A 21,254-nucleotide genomic window follows, 5' to 3' on the forward strand; every position below is an offset into this window, starting at 1 on the left:
CTCTGTTCTTTAAGAACCTTTCTCTTTAATAATCTCCAAAAACATCTTTACACAGTGTGTAGTTTTTCTGCATAAATGCACATATTCTGTGCGTTACCTAGTTAAGTAAAGCTAAACTATCACCATTCTAACACTCTAATCAAATTGACTGCTGCTGGGATTAATTAAAACATTTGTACATCACATTTTCAATTAACCTGTGTGGGAGTTAATCTGGAAGTGGCGATCGGGATGCAGGAAACGGTAGCTGAGCCGTCCGTTGGGGCCACTGTCTCGGTCTGACGCTGTCACGTGACCAAAGCCTGTTCCTGCGGGCAGGTTTTCTCTCACAGCCATGAAGACCCTCTCTTGTGTGAGCCGAGGAGAGTTGTCATTCTCATCAGTCACCGAAATCCGCACTGTGGCACTACCCGTCTTCTTCAACTGTCCATGACCTTGGCTGGCCAGCACTGTTAGGAGATACATGTCCTTGACCTCTCTGTCTAGGGAATTCTTCACAAACAGCCAGCCACTGTCTGCAGCAATGCCAAACCCTACAGCATCTCCATCTGGACGCAGGTGATACGCCAGGGGACTGAAGTAACCTGAGCCAGAGGTTTCTCTGTTCAGAGCCCTGACCTGCAGGAAGCGTGTGTTTATCAGAGTCCCTTCTTTTAGCTCCACACGGTAGGTGAGGGTATCGAACACAGGACCCTGGTCATTCTCTGCCTGGATATGAACCACAAGCACAAAGGTGGCGCTAAGTTGGGGTACTCCACCATCCTTGGCAATCACTTGGAGGTCGTAACGGGGAACACTCTCATAGTTGAGGCTCCCTACCAATCGGATCTCTCCACTGCTGCGCTCTATGCTGAAGGTCCTCTGGATTCCACTTGGAGAAGAAAGGTCAAAGGAAAGTTGCCCATTGACTCCAGAGTCTCCGTCCTCAGCTTGGACACGATACACCACGGTGCCCATTTCTGTATGTTCCGGCAGCAGCAGGGACTCAGAGGACGAGGGCAGGAAAACAGGCAGGTTATCGTTGATGTCTGCAATGGTAATGTGGACACGGGTCTGGCCAAATGCAGGGGGGTTGCCACTGCGGGCCTGCACCTCCAATTTGAGAACTGACTGTGCTTCGTGATCCAGGGACAGACTGGTTCTTAAGGCCCCAGTGTCAGGATCCACTGTGAAGTAGCCTCCTGGGTCTCCAGAGCTGATAGTGTAGGAAATATCTCTAGAGGTGCCTAGAAAAGGAAAAAGATGACAAAAGCCAGAGACGTGTCACCATGGCCCATGAGGCTGTGCTAAAAGCACTGAAGTAACAGTATACTCCAAAAATTACATTTTTCAATTTTCACGGCTGTAATAGAGCCCTAAATACTCAGAAAATGAATATATAAACACAGTTGTGAAATGTTTTTTTTGATTGATGTTATTTCAGACTAAAGTGTATATAGTGGCCCAGTGCCTATTTGTACAAGTGGTGTAGGGAGCAGAAAATAAACTCTTTAAAGCCTGATCCAGTGTGAATGATAAATGTATTCTGAACTATTCAATATGTGCTGTGGAAATGTGGGTGTCTGTGAGTGAGTGAGTGAGTGAGTGAGTAAGTCAGCTAGTGAGTGAGTGACAAAGAAGAATAAAGGGCATGTGTTCGTCGTCCCCACCTATCTTACTGCTGGCCTGGACGATGCCTACGACTGTTCCCCGCAAGACGTCCTCTGAAACAGTAAAGTGGTACTGAATCTGTTCAAAGACAGGTGGAGCCACCAGCCCTGCCACCACACTAATGTTGACTCTGGCACTGACGAGGGCAACCAGACCGCCACCATCCTGAGCAGAGATTACCATGGGAATGACAGAGTTGGCCTTCCCATAGACAGACCGAGACAGGGAGATCACTCCTACAAAATAAAGCCGTACACAAGGTTGAGACAAACATTGCACAACATTATAAACCAAACCACGAACAATACAAATAATGTGATGGAAATTTCAGAATGAAATTGCAGGACAAAATCATCCAGCTTCTTTAATAATTGAAATACAAAATAAATAAAGTATGCAGGAAGGAACTGTAAAATGACTTATGCCTACCTGTGTCTTTGTTGAGAGTAAAGTAAGGGGAGGCCCCTCCAGGTACTGTTTTGTATGTAATTCTACCGTTCTCGCCGGAGTCTGGGTCATAGGCGGTCACTCTGACAACAGATGTCCCAGGGGCGCTTTGCGTGCTCAAACTGACAGCATAGCTGACTGGGTAGAAGGCGGGTCTGTTATCATTAATGTCGGCCAGATCTACCTTCACATAGGCTACTGAGCTCAGTCCACCCTGCGGAGGAAACAAAAAGCTCCTTTGTTATATCTTCAGTAGCCATTAAATCATGAACAGCAAAAACACACCTGAAAGCAGGATTTAGGCCAAATTAATGTTGCAAGTAGACCACATTAACTGTGAAAGTCAGTAAAAGTAAAAACCAGCAGTAAACTCTGTTAAAATTTCAATGTATAGCAGTGGCCTCTAAAATATAGTCCCTGCAGCTTTGTGCAGGGATACAGATTGATAGTTTCCCCCGGGACAGAGCAATATGTCATGACCCGTGAAGGGTGAGAGGGCTCGCCGCAACAGAACAATCAGTTTCATAGGCTTTTCATTCGCAGAAAATACAGTGCAGGCTTTTCATTTCGACCAGGTGGCAAAAACGAGAGAGGCGGCAGTCCAACTTGTTAAAATATTACTGCCTTGACAGTTGAGGCATTTCTCCATCTGATTGCTTTAACATGGCTGCAATAATTTTCTTTCATTTTAAACCTTTTATTTGTTAAGTATTATTTGGCATAAAGTGAACAGGATATACCGTACTCTTTTGATTAAGCCTGCCACGGTGAGCCATTCAAGATTCAGTTTTTTTTCTTGGCTGCTCAAACCATAAGTTTGTCTGCACAGTTGGCCATGTCTCTGCTCTCCCTTCTGTATGAAAAGCATGGCTGCTGTGTTTATAGGATTACTCTGCGGCTCAACCGATTCATATTAAGCATGATTTCAAAATGCGGTGGCTCACCCCATCTACTGCAGTTACAGTAAAGTCGAAGCTGACTGGGCCTTGATCTCTGTCTAGTGCGGTACTAGTGCAGATCTGACCAGTCTCCTTGCCAATGGTGAACTGAGATGGAACCACATTGGTAATACCAGAGCCAAGGGAGTAGTTAATGGAGCCAAAGGAGCCGCCGTCTGCATCTGTCGCAGTCACCTACAGAGAAGAAAACATGCTATTGGTTAAACATTCCAACATCGTGCATTAAAATGTGAATTTATTAACTTGGAAGAGAAATATCCTACTGGATAAACTCAGCAGTTTCCATACTCATTAATAATACTACTCTAAAGCCGCAGCAGATCAAATCTAAATTCAATAAAGGGATATAAGAGTGATGGCAATCCACAAACTGAAATAAGAGAACCATACCAGGTGCCTTTTGAAAGCATCTTTGGACCTGGTCTTTGTTGTTTATCTGAACCTGAGCATGAGCCAAACAGGCCCTTTGGCAGAAAGGGCCTCCGAGGGAATGAAGGAGGGTAGCGAGGAGGAGGATGACTTCTACAGGCTCTGGGAGGGCTGCCAGCAAGGAAAATTGCCTGCTTCAGGAGTGGCGTATGTCTGCAAAGGACAGGGACGGCAGTGGAACAATGGGATACCACACAGTATGCTTCAGTGCAGCGCACTAGACCCCTCTGTAATATCCCACTTGCGGTCTGGTTTTAATAATGCCACACATCTACAGAGGGCTGCAGCTATAAAAGCAGCTCACAAGCCATCAACCAGGGAGCCGACTCAATTACCACAGGATCTCCCAAGACAGCGCAAGAGCAAATACACCAATCAGATTGGACCCCTAGGTACCAGCAGTATAATTGTTTGCAAGTGTTGGCGCTGGATTGCAGTTTGCCAGAGATTACAGTCGGCCTAAACCTCACAAGTTGATTAGAATTCTCCTTCATTCCATCTTTTATAAATGGATCTTTTCAGGAAAACACTAATTGTAAGAAAAAAAACTAAAAAGCTCAGTTTGTGCTCTGGTGCTCCGCAACACTCAGCAGCAGGGAGCCTCCTCTACGTAAGATGGAGTAGTTATCAGGAACATTGCCAAGAAAAATAAGGCAAGCCATGCTTATCATCAACAGCGGACTTTTTTCTATAAAGATGGCCTTAGTATGAGTGTGAATAGATGAAAATCATTCATTCAAGGCAATGAAGGTTTGGCCGCTCCATCTCTTTCCTGAGCAGATGGCAGACGGGGGACTCAGCAGAGAGCATGCTCCACACTCTTGACTGTAACTCCTAACAGAGGGTGAGTAGTGTGTAGGAGTGAGGGAGTTGTAAAGCTGGCAGAGATGTAAGCCAAAGAGAAGAATAATAAACCGCATGAGGAAAGGGGAAACCAAGAGCAATACAAGAAAGCCACTCCATCTTTTAACGTGCGGAGGCTGCAGCTTACTGTAATATTTTATCATTTTGCAGTGGGACAAGTTATTTATAACAAGCCCGCGGCTTTATATGCTTGTTTTCTTTCACAGTTTTGTGATGAGTGTCAGCTGGAGAGAAAGTTGAATGAGCATTCTAGCAATACCTAGGTAAGGAAATATTTCCCCCATTGTGACTGACTCACGTGGCAGACATTGAATGTACAAGCTATTTGAGGAGAGTGTTGCTTTCCATTTAAGCCACAACAATCCATAGAAAAATATTTTTGCAAAGTACACCCACATGCAGTTAAAGAAAGTCCAGTGTAAAAAGCTCACATTTATATTTATGATACAAAAACTTGAAAAAATAAATAAATAAAAACAAGTTACATTTAGTGGGGTGGGAGACGAAGCTCTTTTGAACTCTATGAATCCATAATGACACACAGTAAAACGTAGTGCCGTGTTCAAAGTTAGCACACAATTACATTACCAGTCAGGGTTCCCGGTAAGTTTAAAAAGTTTAAACTTAAGCAAAGTGCAGTGGTACAGTGTGTGCACCAGAGATACTGAGCAAAGAGACAGGGGATTGAGTGATGTGTAGGCCATGAAATTACTTTACATGAGGAGGATCTGGGGCTTTAATAATTACACTTCTCCCAGAGCCCCAGCACTGAAAAAAGTGGTGAACATATTTGAAGCCATATGTGGTTTGAACAATATGTTCTATGAGTTAAACGTATGGCGTATGGGTAATCTAAGATAATAAACCACAATTACATTTGCATAAATCCTTACCCCTGTAAGTAGAATGCCTGAAGCAATCAGTCTATTCTGAAATCTGTTGAGACTGTGATTTCAATTCCACTCTCATTTCTGAGTTAATAGCAGCCTATCACTGTCATCTTGCTGGAGTGCAGACTTCTCTGTCCAGGAGATTATAATTTGTCAGTCACACATATGAAATGACATATGAGGCCATATAAAATGAGAAAATGAGCAGGACAATTAGCCAAACCCCAAACCATGGACCCTGAGAGATGAGGATAACTGAACAAAAGGTGGCCTCTTGCATCAAAGATGAAGATAAATCAGGAACAAAGTCGGTATAAATCTCAACATATTTTCATATGGGGGTTCATAGATTCTCACAGAATCTTAGATAAAGTCTGAACGTTTCTCAGGATGTTACATAATGCTGCAGTTCCACGGCAATGTAACAAGAAGTCATCCATCATTCATTCCAATACTTATTTTTTTCCTTTTAAAATGCTTGTTGTTTAAATGAATTCTTTTGAGAAACAAAGTCATATATGACGCACAAGTACATTATGATTATTGCCTCCTCTACATCTACATACACATTTTGAGGAAAAGGAAATAGCTCTAACAAAAAAAGTTTTTAAAGATGGGCCAGTCATAAGTAGGAATTATCCGCCCTGCAGGGGGGAGAAAAATACCACTCGCCACTTAGTGGTATCCATGTTGACATGAATACTAGGGGCCTCACTTTGTTTCCCACTAACTTTTTACACTTTCTACTGCAATCTATAGGTATTATGAAAAGTCTCTATTTCTATTGGATTAAAAGTTCAAAAGCAGGAGTAATCTTAGATCAGCAGCAGCAGCCAGCAGTATTCTCCCTACACTCTGTGTGTGTGAGTGAGGCATGATGGGAGCTGTCTTATCAGCAGGGGAATGGCAACGTTTTGCCAAGTCCTTAGTTAAACAAGCTGGGGGAATCCAAAGATAACTGGGGCACTTGTGGTTCTCCCATCAGATTCCAGGAGCCTTCCACAGGAGACTTTCTGACTGACTGACTGACTGACTGACTGACTGTCCAATCAAAGAACAGGATTCACAGAAGAGAACATGCCTTTCTATGTTTATGTAGAATATGTTCAAATGTAATAATGATCCTGAGGCTTTTGGATGTTCCAAGTGTTCTGGCCCATGTCCTCACTCTGTGGTCTGAGAGAGAGCCAGGCCTGGAAAAGAAGAAGCTCAAGATTTAGGTGCTTTCTATTTTTAGAGTTGCATTTCCCAAAAGGCCAATTAGAATTATCATACGTGATTGACCACTGTGGCTTTCTAGTTCTTAAATGTTTGTGGAGAAGGCAAAAGCACGAATGTCAGCATGCCCAGGCTGCTGCGCCTCTATTCATCTCCACTGTGCAGGCATGCAAAACAGTTCTCCCCCGTGGAAAGAACTGGTGCAAAAACCTGTGAGCAAATGAATTTTTCAATCATGCTCCCCGGATTTTAGAGTGCCCAGTCAAACAAATCTGTCTCATGTAGTCTTCAGTTAGACCAGCCAATCAGGACTGCTCCTCTGCCAATCCAAATAGGCCAGAAATGACGCAGTGCTCATGTAAATGTTTGCCAACTGGGAAATTATCACACGCATCAATCAAACTCAGCATGCACGCATCCTGTCGCATAAGCAAAAACACCAACCTACAAACACTCATTCTGCACTCTGATTACACACCAGAATCCTCTCTGTATTCACCAGGACATACATGAAATACTGGATGACATTTCTAAAGCCAGTTGGCCATGCAACTGTGATAGCTTAAAGAAGTGATTCAATTGCAGAAATCAGTGTCAATATTGAACCAGAACATGTTTCCATCTCTTAGGGTGTAGAATAAAGAGGACTTTATTTGCCAAACTGCGGAGACTTATAAAAGTTAAGCTGACTATTGCACATAATAGAGATATTTTAGTTGCCATCTTTAGGATGAAGGATAAGGTATATTAAACTCAAATAATGCCACGATTTACTGTATGTCAATCTCATTCACAGCAATATCAATCCCAATCATTTGCCTTTTCTCCAAAAGTGGAAACTATCCAGATATTAATTAAATAATACTAAAAATCAATTGTGACAGTTTCACAGACATGAGCGATTAATCCTGTAACAGCAAGACTCCCACAAGAGCAATTACATGCAGGGTCTGATAGATTGATGGAGTGACATGGAGATCATTAAAAGTCAGTAAAGGCAAAGAGGAAAGCGTAGGCTCAAAGAACTCAAAAGAGTGGGTGCGTTGCAGAAATCTGGACTGGGAGTTTCTTTGAGCTTTCACAGCTGGTGTGAAGCCATGCACACTCCTCTCCCTCCATTGTCCTGGCATCACTTCTGAGGACAGCAGAGATGAGGAGCGTAAGGCAGATACGTCCTAAAGGCCTCATTCAAAGTAGCAGACAGACAGGATATAGACTTCGTGACATGTCCACCACCACACTAAAGACCCAAACAGAGACCACACCGGTCCGGTGGAAGGAAGATGCCCACTCACTGTTGACGAATCCATCCAAAAATGTAAACATTCGCCCCACAGACGGTATTGTCTGGATTACAATCAACCATGTGAGAGATTGTGATGGTTACTCAGGACACGAAAAGCTGTAATCTTCACGGCATAGTTTAAGACGGCATAGTTTAATTTTCCCAAGGTTGCTTTTGATGTTTTCCAGTTCAGTTGTTCTTACTCGGTGAGAAAAGTCCAGTCTGTGTTGGCTTGAACAAGAGCATGAAGTCTGGTTGAATGAGGTGGAGATGTGAAGGACAGCTGAGAGAGAGGATCTGATCTGTTGAACTTCATCACTAGAATGTTTGTTCTCATGTAGGTAGATTTAAAGAGAACCAACATCTTCTGAGCAGGCCTCCTCATGTGAGGAATGTTCTCCTCTTTGAGAGAAGAGTGAAGAAGATCCTGACTTAAAGTGCTCTGCCATAGTGCGGCTTTGCACGATTAATTTTCAATCTGGAGGCGGAGACTGCAGCGCGAGGCTCCATGGGAGGCGGGGGTCTCGCCGCAGCACCCGCTGCTCGCTGAGGACAGAAGCTGCAGAACAATACGCTTTCACTTCAGTCTCCAAGTCGGCAACACTGCCCGTCGTGAGGCTGCGTAAGCGCCCGCGTGCACGCACACATAAATACATTGCCTTCAAAGTAAAAGCAGTGCCGTTTGTATTGTATTCATGGCGTGCGCCTTATTTATTTATTTTTGATTTTTGATTGACCTCTTGCGGGCCATAAGATGCCCAGGTCTGGTTTAAGACATATGCAAGGTCTATAAAATGGTGACATTAAATACGACCAAACTGTGGTCTCTGATGTCTGGCTGCTTTGTACAAGGGTGATAAAATATAGAAATTTCAAAAAGATTTCCCAGTTGAAAAAGAATTAAGGTTGTTTATGAAGCATTCCAGCAGCCTTATTGTGTTATTCAGCTCGTATAGTGTGAGAAAGGCAGAGCACACGATGGTCTTCTTAAAGCTCTACTTGACTGAAGGACTACTGGATGCTATGCGACACTCTTCTGTGCTGTCTGAGGAACACGATGTGAGGTGAATGTGACATAAAAAAGGTCTTTCTGTTCTTTTGTGTTGTTTTGTGCTCTACTTTCCTTTGTATTCCACCAATTTCTGGTAATGTTAGTACATTCAAGTTTGAAGCCAAAAACAGAGCTTTGAGTGTGAAAAAATATTGACTATATACTACATGTTAGATGCAATTGAAAGGTTTATGGCACTCGAGAAATGCCATGATTTCAGTCATGGCAATCTGTCTGATATATTTTGATATTTTAGTCTACAAATGGAAATATTGGCATGACACCGATGCTGTATAAGCGGGGGTCATCAAAAACATTAGGATTCACCCTGTGGGGGCCATTAATATCCAGAGTGAATTCAACAAAATCAAGCCAACTGTTTTCCGAGACATCGCATCATGTACCGGTGTTTGAAAAAGCAAAATGTTGACCTGAAAGAAGTGCAAAACAAAAGGCCACAGGGGCCATGTGGACACTAAGTGTTGGAAGGTTGGATGGACTGAAACACCAACATGTTTCAACCTCACTGATTTTGGGGAAAACATATTTTTGATTGGGAGCAAGTCTCTGTGTGTGGCCTTCCAAACAAATGTTATTCTCAAGAAACGCTCAAAAACAGCAATTTGAGCGTGACTCCTTTGAATGAAAATTCGACATGAGCTCTCAATTATTCTTTACATGATTTTTGTTGTAAAAGCCTCAGAAACTTTACACTGGCAATTGGCACAGCAATATATATACATATATGTTATAATTGCAGACCATGCAACTATGTAGAGCTGCATTATTAGCAATTCAAATTCACAAAACCTCCTTTAGTATCCCTAAGACTTCACATGAACAATCTATTCCAGATTTGTCGAGTGCTTTCTCCGTCCAGATGTCCATTAAAATACATCTGTTGTATCGAAGTATCCCTGTGAAACACCATATAACTGTCAAGGTCAGTAACCATCTTAATCACACTGATTTCTCTAAAAATATACAGTTATGTGCCAGTTGCCAAATCATATCGTCCAGACCTGTCCTTTCACTCTGGAAATGAGTTCCAAGTGTCCTTACAGGGCTAATGAGTCGACCAGACTAGAACTTTAGAAGAACACGTTCATTATGCATGTGCTGAAGGATAAACATGACAACAGATAATATTTCACATTACATTTTCCAGAATGACATGGTAGGTTGACATAATTCAGCTAAAAAATGAGCAGTCTGCAACAAGAAAGCAGCATTTTGCTAAGCCTTTGGTCCCAGCAGGTCTTACTGTCCTAGTTTCTTATGATGGGATTGTCTAAGTTCAAGACATAAAAGAACCACATTCTGACACGAGGAGACAAAAAAGGTATTGATTTCTAAATCATGAACTGCAGCTTTTCATCTTTCTCTGTGTAGTTCACTGACATAAATGTGGAGGACTTGGGTTAAAGGCAGGTTACGGGTTAACCTTTAACTCTTAACGCCATACCCACCAGCAAGTTGGTATGGTGTAAGGTCCACATATCTGGCAGAGGAAGAGAAGCGAGGAAATATAGCAGACAGGGATATAATCACGGTGCTAGAGTGCAGACACAGGATAAGGTTTCTGTCTCTTTCCTTTTCTCTCACACATCACTCACCATAACTACTACACTGCAGGAAAAAGTTAGTCAAAACATTGTGACAGTTTCTGTGTGTGAAGCGGTAGTAGGTCAGTGTGTTGATTAATTAAACGTGATAGAACACACCATTTAAGAATATCAAGCCAGAATGCTAACAATTGTTTTTGTCACCAAATGTTCCAATTTTGGATGGCCCTCTTCTAACGAGGCACGTTCATTAAATTGGCTTTTTTTTGTTTTCACCAAATTTGAGTAACTGTTCCCCTCTTTTAGTATTATCAATGCTACTGCTTTGGAAACAAATGCATTTCTATTGAGTAATAATGACAAGAACAACCTATTGAGTGGCATAAAGTTTTCAACACAAGACTGAGTGGTATTTCAAAACTCAATTCCTCCATTCATTCTCATATATTTGCCCAAATGAACCTCCAGTAAACAAGCAGCATGTCAGTGAGTCTATATCTAGTGCAATCTAACAACATAAGAAATGAAAAGTCTTCAGAATAAAAACACCTCTTTTTTAAGTAGAATTCAAACTTGCCTCAAGATGTTTCTGAACCTGTCTGAGTTCACCACACGTGCTCACAATACTTAAAAAATATATGCAGGCACTCTTTGTAGTTTGCAATTTAAGAGTTGTGACAAAGTTCAGTTGTTGGGAGTTAGGTGGCCTGCCTTTTTTTTTTTTACTTTCATTAGACTTTCTTCTAAAAATGAAGCATCTGTCATTAATCTAAACCTTGCATCTGGAGGTGGTTAAGCATCAAACCATTTAAGGAGAAAAAAGTTCCAGAAAAGGCAAAATGAGCAGAGAGGAGCTGCTAAAGAAAAAAGGGAGCGCTATTTGAGCTGAACACATTGGAAGCTGCATTTAAAACCAGACATGCAAAACTACTTTTTTAAGCTTTCAAATTATTTGCACAAGTTAATCAAGTACAAATGATTGCAATAGTAACAACAAAAAGCCCCACTGAGGGCAATAGGGTAGTAGAGTAGAAACATGTATGCATCTGCTCTATACAAGTATTCTGTCTTCAAGCAGGTCTGTGGTCATCAAGAAGGAATTTAACTTCACCTTGAAAATAACTTCAAGGTGTTTTTAAAAGCTCTCGTGTGTGTACTAACCCAGTCAATATTTGATATGAGCCATGATTCCAACAGGTGAACTGGGAGCCTTTGATTTGTAGCTCTTATTGAAAATGTCCTGAAGAAGAACATGCAGACATGTTGCTGACCTCGGTGTGAGCTCACAGCTGGGGAGGACTTTGCCATCATGTGCAGCATTTGCCACCGCTGACAAACTCTTCATACACAATATCAGGGATAATTCTTAATAAAAGTTTAGCTTTGGTTGGAAAAATAAATATGACAAAAACTCCACTGGAAGCGTCAGCATACTGGTGCGTTAACCCTCGGCCACCTGGAATGACAGGCAGCTCAGTAACCCATGTGAGAGGCTCCTGCTTAAAACATTAGCCTGTTTATTTTCCAAAGGTCAAATGTGAGAAACAAAGCTGCCACTATTTTCTCGTGCATGCTGACCACTAATTATCCAATGGAAAGAAAATAAAGAGAAAATTGCTAGTTTGAGAATGAATAATAATTTTGAATGACAATCTCATAACAAAATGTGGAGGTCAGAGAATTTAAAACAAACAAGTGGGTTGGAGGAGCTTGCCATTAACCCAGATTTTATATTTCCAATGGGTGTAAAATTGTTTGCCAGTTGCTGCCTTGCAGATGTGGAATTCTAGGTGATAAAAAAAGCACACTTTGACTTTATTTCAAGGGGCACAGCGCTGATAAAATGCTCATTAATACCACAATACTGTATGCAAATACACTAAGCTGAAGTATAGATTTTAAAATGCCTTTTCAAATCTGTCATGTGTATAAACAATAATTGATTCTCACTTGATTCTCACACCTCTGACATGACCTCCAATAAACCCACAACACAAAGCCACCAGTACAGCCAGTACAGCCAGTACCTACAGTGTGGGAGGTGAACTGATGCTGGAAGCTGGCTGAGCAGATTCGCTCTCATGAGACATCTAGCAGGGGAGGTGACCTTACACCATACCCATGGAGCCCGGCCTGTCGGGCTCTAGCTTGGCTCTATTTCAGCACGTTGTCCTTTTCCCAGACATCCAATAGCTGCGCTCAGCTCTGATCTGCTGAGGCAGGCCAGGTGGTGGATCCCAGGGTCTGGCTAGGTGGGAGGAGAGCTAATATGAACCATGCACAGTGTGTGGGGGTGCAGGAGCACTGATGTGGGCTAGGCTAATGCTACAGCTGCCTGCAGTGGGTGGTAGAATGCCCACTGAGCATGGCATGCACAAACACAGCACAGATGAAGAGCCAGATTGGACCCTGAGCCTGTCCACGAGCCTGTTTGATGAGGCGTAGGGAGAGACTCAACGCTGGAGTTGGTCCTCTCTTCTCTGTGTGAGCCAAGTCTACAGTGAAGGCCGCTACATTCCTGTGATCAAGCTGTCTTTCAGTAAATTCGTGATCACAGTTGGCTACAAAGAACACTGCATTCATCAATATAGAACTAGTGGAGACACATCTGCCTAAAGCCTCTTGGAAACAGAATGCTCTTCATTTTGACATGGATCCATATCCTCCAATGGAGACATTTCAAAGCAAGTACCATGCAACCACTTGCTAATTTTATCTTTTGGTGGTAAACTGGGAGTAGCGGATATAACCACTAATAATGAATAACACACTGAAGACATCAAATTTAAATTGTCTTGCATGCGCTGATAGTTTGGCTGATAATGGTGCAGATCTTTCTTTTCTGCTTTGATATTATTTAAATGAGGATTTCAATTTGCATGAAGAACTCTCCTGCACACACAGAATCACATACAGATGCTGATCTTACGACACATGTGGACATTGATACCGACATGTAGACACAAATACACAAGTGGTAATCACTTTGTGTGCATTTACTGTACAGTATTGACCCTGAGGCACAGCTGAGGTCAGCCGTAAGAGTACGATTGGGATGGATTGGTTCAGTTTCTCAGCGCAGCAGAGGGAGCCAGATCTGTGGCGTGGCAGGGAATCAAGCATGCAGCTCTTAATAAACTGCACAGGACCAGTAGGGCCATCATGAAACACCTTCATCTTTCAGGGGACAGGAAATGGAAAAAAAAAACATTGCACAATAGGCAGCTTCCAAAATGTCTCAGTTTGAAGGACATGTTTACTGACAGTTGTATTGCCATTGCAATTTAAATCCAACCTGCTGGAAAACAGTAATTAAAAAAGATAGTTTGGAAAGTATTGTGCCACTGTGTGTACTTGCTTATGTTGGAGTGTCTAGACCTGTCCAGTCTCCTGGGAGGCCAACACAAATACACTTTCAACGGGAAAATGTTCGATATTACATAGCCAAGCATGACTAATTATTTTTAACGGACAATGAAGGTTTCTAAATTGCTTTTTTGTGTGTGTGCTTTAAATACATAATTTGTTGTAAATTGCATTTTAGATTCATGTCTGATATGTGTTCAGTGATACACCGAAAAGGTTAGTACTTGAAAAAGCTAGACAGGGCCACTTACTTCAGTGTGCAAATGTAAATAAATCAATAGATCATCAGCACATTGCTTACATGTTTTCTAAATGCAGTAGGAAGGGGCTCCACAATGTGACATTGTACATCATTACTCAGACTTCTCACCCCAGGCAGTGGCTGCTCCCCATAATAATGAAGTTGACAGACTCCTGCTGTAATGTGGCTTGGAGACAATTTAACTGGACCATAATTAAGCTGCCATGTGGCACCAGCATTTCATTGAATGTTTACTTGGTGAAGAAATCAGTCAGTCATTCTCCTTGGAGACCAACAGTTTCACTGTAACCCTACTGTTGAAGGGTTGATCTTGTTTCTCAAGTGAAATAAAGAAGGCTACGCATTTACACATGTAAAGGGTTAATAGCAGTAAATGTTCAGTTTCTTTATTAAAAGACTTGACATCCCAACCCAGCTTATTAATATTTTCAGTTGACTGCCCTTAAGTCCAAATCCATTAAAAAAGTATCATGTTACCCACACCAAGCATATTTTCAGGTTGAGTTGTCTGACATAGTGATTGACACAAATTTCATCATCCATGTAAATGTTCAAGCATATTACTGAAAGCCTCCTGATTACAAAGGGGTGATACAACTGCAATAGCCGCAGCTTTACTGCACTACTACTCTTGTATGAATGAAATCCAACCGGAGAGACGAGAACTGAAAATGCTCACTCTCTAGTGTTGCTCTCGAGGAGAGGAAGAGGGGGTGAGTCGGGGCATCGGGGTCATAAAGGCCAACTGGAACCGTATACATAAACACGCCCTGTCAACTGATAAACACTGCAAACAAATGAAGACTGCCCAGACAGGGTTCTGGCATGCACGCGGTTTCTCCAGTGAAGTCTGTTTAACTGTAAGCCCGGTCCTGAGGGAAGTCATCCCTGGTTCGCTCTGGCGATGGCTGAGTGTCTGTTTGGATCGCTTTCTTTTGTTTCAACGAGTCACATAATTGTGAATCAACACAGATTTATCCGGAGAATCATGTCTGGATAGACAAATGAATGCGCGCACACACACACACATACACACACACACACACACGTACACACACACACACACAATATGTACTTTAACGGTCCAAACAGTCCCCTGCCAACCACAAACAGCTGTTCTTTACATAAAACTCTGGCTCCGTCACATGGAGATGGATAGAGATACTGGGGCTCTGTCATCATTACACCTTTCATCTTGTTTTCAAACTTGAAAAACAAAATGTGATAATGAGATTTTCCATATTCCCACATGTAAAACTACGTCACCTCCTAAACTGGAGCACTTTCTGTTATGGTAGTACGGTTCTATGTGATATTTGTATGTTTACCATCTCAGATGTTCAATCTGATTCATGAGCATTTTTTTTCACACAAATTCTTTTGAAAGCAAAGCAATACGTATGTTTCATTTCCTCGCATGGATATTTATTTAGTTTGCAGCAAAATATTTAGGTGATAGAATAATTATATTTTATCTTGTATACATGTCCAGTCCCCTCCTTCATATGATTCATTTCAAACAATCCCTTCTGAGTATACATAAGGTAGTCAGTGAGCACTTTGGTTGTTTCTCAGAGCAAAAGGGACTTCCACAGTAAACATGTCCTCCGATAGATTACACTCACGCAAGCTCCTAAAAGGAACACACACAAGTCTGAATCAAACACATTTCATCTATTTAAAAGAAAAAAACCTGTTTGGCTTTCACAAAAACTGAGCTTTGGACAGGACTCCCCCCCCCCCCCCCCCCCCAATGATCCCAATGTTATACCCATACACACCTCAAATTTACCTCACACACTATGCAAGAGCACTTATCCACAAGCCTGTGTCCGTTCAGTGATTACATTTCCTGCTTTTTGCTGAGCAATGAGACTGACATAGGACGGGGTTGTTAACATCAAGTGTCTGGACATTTGCTTCAGTATTAATTGCTTGTCCAGCTGTGCAAGAGAATGCCCTCTGTGTGCATTTTTTGGAGAGAGGCTCAGTAATGGAATTCCACAAGCTTTCCGATCCATCAGTGATAGCAAATCAGAGGTTTAGACCTATATTGGTATATTGCCATTTACCAATAGTGGTATCAACAATGGTGGTATTTCTGTTGAAAGAAAAAACTGACGTTATTCCATCAAGATTCAACAAATAAATTAGAATATTTCCCACAAAGCAGAAAGGAATACAGTTTTTGATTGGAGCAGCAGATAGCCAATGTGGAGCTATGCAGAGGTCACACCTAACATATTTGTTTTGTATACTCCGATAAAGGCTTTATCTGATTTTCACGGAAAATAAGGAAAGGGTTTCCTTGCAAAATTAGACTAATGTATTAGAAAATGTATGCCACTACAACATAATTCCTTTGTTGACAAAAAACTAAAACACATGAACAATGGATCTCTTCTTTCTTGTTCTTTAAGACATTGCATTCTTTGTTCGACTCAAGACCTTAATCAGCTCAGTGTGACCTGCCATGAGATGAACAGGAAGCCTTGGGTGTTTTCTTACCCTCTACACAATGCATTATGGGATATGCTACAGGCTCTGTGACATTGAAGTAGACATACATATATATTAATGACAATGATAGAATCACCTCTCCAAACCACCTACGATTAAAAGGTTCTACACATTTAATTGAGGGCCTATATATTAGTACTAATTTCTCCAATGTTTTTTTTTTTTTTCCATTACATTCTTGTATTGATACGTAGGTGATTAAAGTTAAAACCACATCTTGTCTTAGTTTAGAAATTTGATAAACTAGTTGGCAAGCTATTAGCTCCATGCTGTTCTTTATACTTACATGTGCTTGCCATGTCTACAACAGCATAACGTTTGATACCTGGAGAAAAGATCAGATTCAAGAGACTGGAACGGACCAATGTTCCAGTCTTGAGATGTCTCAAGTGTCGACCCCTCCCACCTTTACACACAATACTTGATCATGTTTGTGAGAGTTCATGCATCTGTGTCTCTGGGATTTACACAGAAAAGGATACGAGGCATTCCTAATCTAATCCAATCAAGCACAAAGTTCTGGCTAACGTGAGTCCTATGTCACAGGTCAGCCAAACGTCCAGCTGCCCTTTGTGACCTTCGGCCTGAAAACCATCTATTCTGTCTTTCATCTAGTGGCCAGCCACCCGGCACTTGTGTCAGGTAGGCATATGAGGTTATTCTGCCTTCATCAATAACCATGATGTCGAGGCAGACAAGTGAATTATGGCACAGAAATAAAGGAAGGGTAATGTAAATCACAGATAAATTGGCACCTAACTTCTCCCTCAAGTCTTTTGTGTTGTTCCATGATCCAAGTAAATGTTGCTCTGACTTTGTAATTAAAGACTGCTCTGATGTTCTGAGGTATGATATTATCTCAGACCAGCAAAATTATCTTCAAATAAACCACAAGAAGTAACTCACTTACTAAACAAGCAAGTGAATCCAAAAGACAACATTTCAACTAATGCTTTAATACGCTTGGCTACAATTCTGCAGCATCCGCCCTCTGTCATTTAGATGGTGGAGTCAATGCTTCATTGGCTATGCTAACACCCCATGTCCAGCCGTCCTCTATGTTTCATTTCCTCTAAATTTGTGGCTACTTGTTCTTTGAGTGACGAAATTGCTGAAACGATCCGAACGAACTGAACTGAGCTAAACTAACCTCAGGACCACAGCAGAAAAACATCATCATTGTGATTGAATGCAGACATTATACACATAGAAGAGGGAAAAGGGTCATCATCTAGTATCTCCTTATCTGCAGACACATTCAACAAGTTCAATGCTAGGAAGTTAGTTTGTTTACAGTTGGACAGTGATTCAACAAAACATATGTCATGGTTCTATGGTAAATCTCAAATCCTTTTATTGTGTGCCAGCACAGCTTCACTATAATCAGTTTCGTGTCAGTACCCTATTCTGGAGAATCAACCAATCATCAGATGTACCTCCTGGAAGATTTCTGCTGCTGATGTCAATATCTCTCTCCCTTCTCTCATTTAATCCACAGGAACTTCTCCAACTCCAATAACGCTGATACGACTCAAATTCTTCAGTTGGTCTTTTTGAACAAAGTAACAACTGCTACTACTATATGAGCAGAGCAGAGCTATCAAAATTGAAAGCTCAACTATGCTTTGAATGACAAACATTCACACTTGTGATGCCAATAAACATGATATATCGACTATGATACATAGTCTTGGATCCAAGATTGTTTTATAAAAAATATGTTCAGAAGTTGTTATACTGGCAGCAGGTTCAGATAAAGTATAGTATAGTATGGTATGTAGTATGGTACAGTATGTGGCACTGTAGAGGTCATTAGCAATGCATAAAAAATGGGCAGTTGCCAGATACAAAGCATGAGAGTATTTTCACACGCAAACACACAATGTGGACAATAAGCCCTCTCCATCCTAATGCATATCTTTCTTAATACTGAGCAGAAGAACATTCAAAATATGTCTTTCTTTTGAATAAATATTGTATTAATAAATGATTCACAAACTTAAGTATATTTCACGCTTCATTGACATGCGCCTTACCATTTGTGTAGAATAACCCAATTACATGAGGCTAAGACTGGTATAACCAACTGTGTGTGGTTTAGAAACTCATTACTCTACATTAGTTCTTGTGTCTTGCAAAGGCTATTGTTCAGTTGAACTAATTATTCATAGTCATGCATATTAGTCTTTCAACCATGCCCATAATAGCAACAAATTAGCCCATCAAGGCAGTGTTAGAGGACATTACGCAGGAATTGAATGGATTAATATATCATATCCTGCTGGTAGACCCTGGGCACTAACCTCTGTGACTCCCTGTTGAGCACTTTGACTCAAGACCCCTGTGACAATGGCAAGAATAAATCAAAGTTTAATTCCTGAGGAAAGATTTATTGTAATGAGTGGAATGTGTCACAGGGTGTAAGGACAGCCTGACCTAACAGACACAACAACAGTCACAGGTCACCGTTTGTCTTCCTTCTCTATCAGACCTTTATAAAGAGGAGGACGGCAAGGTTGCTATGGTGCACTCTGCGAAGCACAGACAAGTAGGACGAAAGACGAAAGAGATCAGTGGTGAACTACAGGAGGCCGTTTTCTAACTGCAGCAACTTTAAACAGCGGGAAGTAACTGGCAGTAATAGGCAGAAATCGTATATAGATGTTTCATCTTTTTTAACCAACCTAGCTGCACTGTGATTACTCTGTGTGAAAGGACACCAAATTAAGAGGAAAAATAGTCTTTCTTTGGATGGCACTAGCTTGCTGTTTTAATGAGACAGTTTGATATTTTGTTTGAATTTAAAAAGTCACTTCTCATGGGTAGCAAACAGTCAATAGGCAAACCAGACTTGATCTGTGCAAATATGGGGTTGTGAGTAAAGGGGATGTGACTTGTCTCCAGCAGCCTCTTTGATAAGTTGTATTTTCACAGCTTGAAAAGATTTTCCGTTGCAGTCATTCTTGCCCTTTTCGTTCTTCATGTCTACTGTAGCACACCAAGGGACTAACTATGATCAAATGTGTTTCTCCTTACAGGTATGTGCTCTTGCTTCTAAACTGACTGCAGATTAATCCTCATATGTTCTTCGTATTAGAGGCAGAAATTTGAACAGATTCTCTCGGCACCTGTTACATGAAAAATGGCCTGAGCATGTAAAAGGCTGCTTTGTACTTCTGACGAGCCTATTCCTGATATAAAACTGTCAGTATATTTAAGCCATGATGTTGGTGTAGAAGCTGCGGCGTATCCTCATTTGGAGATAACAGCAGTTGCAGTGATATTTCTACACAGGCATACAAGAGAGGTCACGAAAGCAGTAGAGCAGATAGACAGGGAGGACACAGACCTTGACCAGATCCAAGAGAGTAGGTTGTTTAATGACCAATAATGGCGGCTACGAGGCTATTCAAGTCATGTAGGGAGGATAAGCTGTCCAAATGACACATGCATCCGTGTCTTACGTTTCTGGTGCCTTTCTGAAATGGGAGACGAGCCAAGACGAACACACTGAGGCTGCCCTGGGGTCGCCGGTTTATTGGATAGTGGGCGAGCTGGTGCGAGTGGCAGAGCAACTCTAAGCCAGCCAGACAAAGAGAGGAGTGCTGAAAGATTAGCTAAATAAACAACCCAATGAAAATAAACAGCGGACAGAGATTTTGCTTGGGATGAAAAGAAAATAAGAGAGATGTTTTTCCATATGTGACACGAAAGAAGAGGATCATTAAATGCTTTCGGCAGGTAAAAATAAAAGAAGGGAGCATTATTTTCCATATGTCTCTGTTTGCAGCACTGAGTGATGTATTTCAAATTGAAACTGATCTTGAAGAGCAGATGTGGTTTTGAGGAGAAGATACATGTGGCCAACTGTGCAGGGGAATTAGACGTAGCTCATGGCACCCCTATGGTGCTGATGAACCCTGCCTTATGAAACAACTGTCTTAATGAAAACACAGCTAATCCCTGCGATAGATCACATGTCTGATATATTAATGCATTGGTGTTGGTGCCATCCATTGTTGTACATCCTGGTTTTGGGAAATCAGCAAATTTGGGATGTGGCATGGAAAAGCTCTACGGTTCTCTCAAACTGTGGACCTCAAGACTGACATAAGCATCTAGCTCTCATGGCAGATTAACACAATGATGGTATAAACTCTTTTATGGTTTACACACTGCTGATGTCTACTCTTTATTGGAAGCACAGGGATGGAAAATAAAGCCACATTAAAGAACATCAACAACACTTAAGATAATACATAACCATTATGTGACCGCGTGCTTATAGTTTCAGTCTGAGGTTCCCTTCTGAAAATTGAAGTAAATCTATGTGTTGATGTCCTCTGTTGTATTGATTTGGGTCTAAAAACCCAGACTGCAAACTTGATCTGAGATCTTTCATTGTAAAGCACTTCCCTTATATCTTAAGAAAACATGCAACAGTAACTTACATCTGCCAGTCATCCTTGTCTGTGAATGTAAAGGGTGCATTGTACGATGAGGCCAGCAGCAAATTTAGTACCTCTTCACAAAGAAAGGAAACAGGGGGAAAACTGTGAGGAAAAAGTGGGGGAAAGTAAAGCCAAAGACTGAGAAAAAAACACTCTAATCCTCCAACCCCCTGTTCGCAGTTTCCTCTGAGGCTGGGGCCTTCCAGGGCTTATTCAGCAGCAACTATACAATGTTTTCCTTCCCTTTAATAGATTACATCAGCACACTAGAGTCTATTCCCTTCAAACAGTTGCAGG

General features: G+C 41.5%; 1 protein-coding gene across 1 annotated transcript in view; it reads right to left on the bottom strand.

Moving 5' to 3' along the window:
* The window catches only part of LOC306742820 (protocadherin-16-like), a gene marked incomplete at both ends in the record, with an annotated part of 69,366 nt that overhangs the window by 15,191 nt on the left and 32,921 nt on the right, over window positions 1-21,254 (bottom strand). The window contains 4 exons of the mRNA XM_079225253.1: window positions 198-1,226; window positions 1,650-1,886; window positions 2,080-2,311; window positions 3,042-3,230. Coding sequence (XP_079081379.1) covers window positions 198-1,226; window positions 1,650-1,886; window positions 2,080-2,311; window positions 3,042-3,230 — 1,687 coding nt within the window. The remainder of the gene's footprint in view (window positions 1-197; window positions 1,227-1,649; window positions 1,887-2,079; window positions 2,312-3,041; window positions 3,231-21,254) is intronic.

The sequence above is a fragment of the Taurulus bubalis genome (genome assembly GCF_910589615.1).
Source record: "Taurulus bubalis genome assembly, chromosome: 10".
Lineage (NCBI taxonomy): Eukaryota > Metazoa > Chordata > Actinopteri > Perciformes > Cottidae > Taurulus > Taurulus bubalis.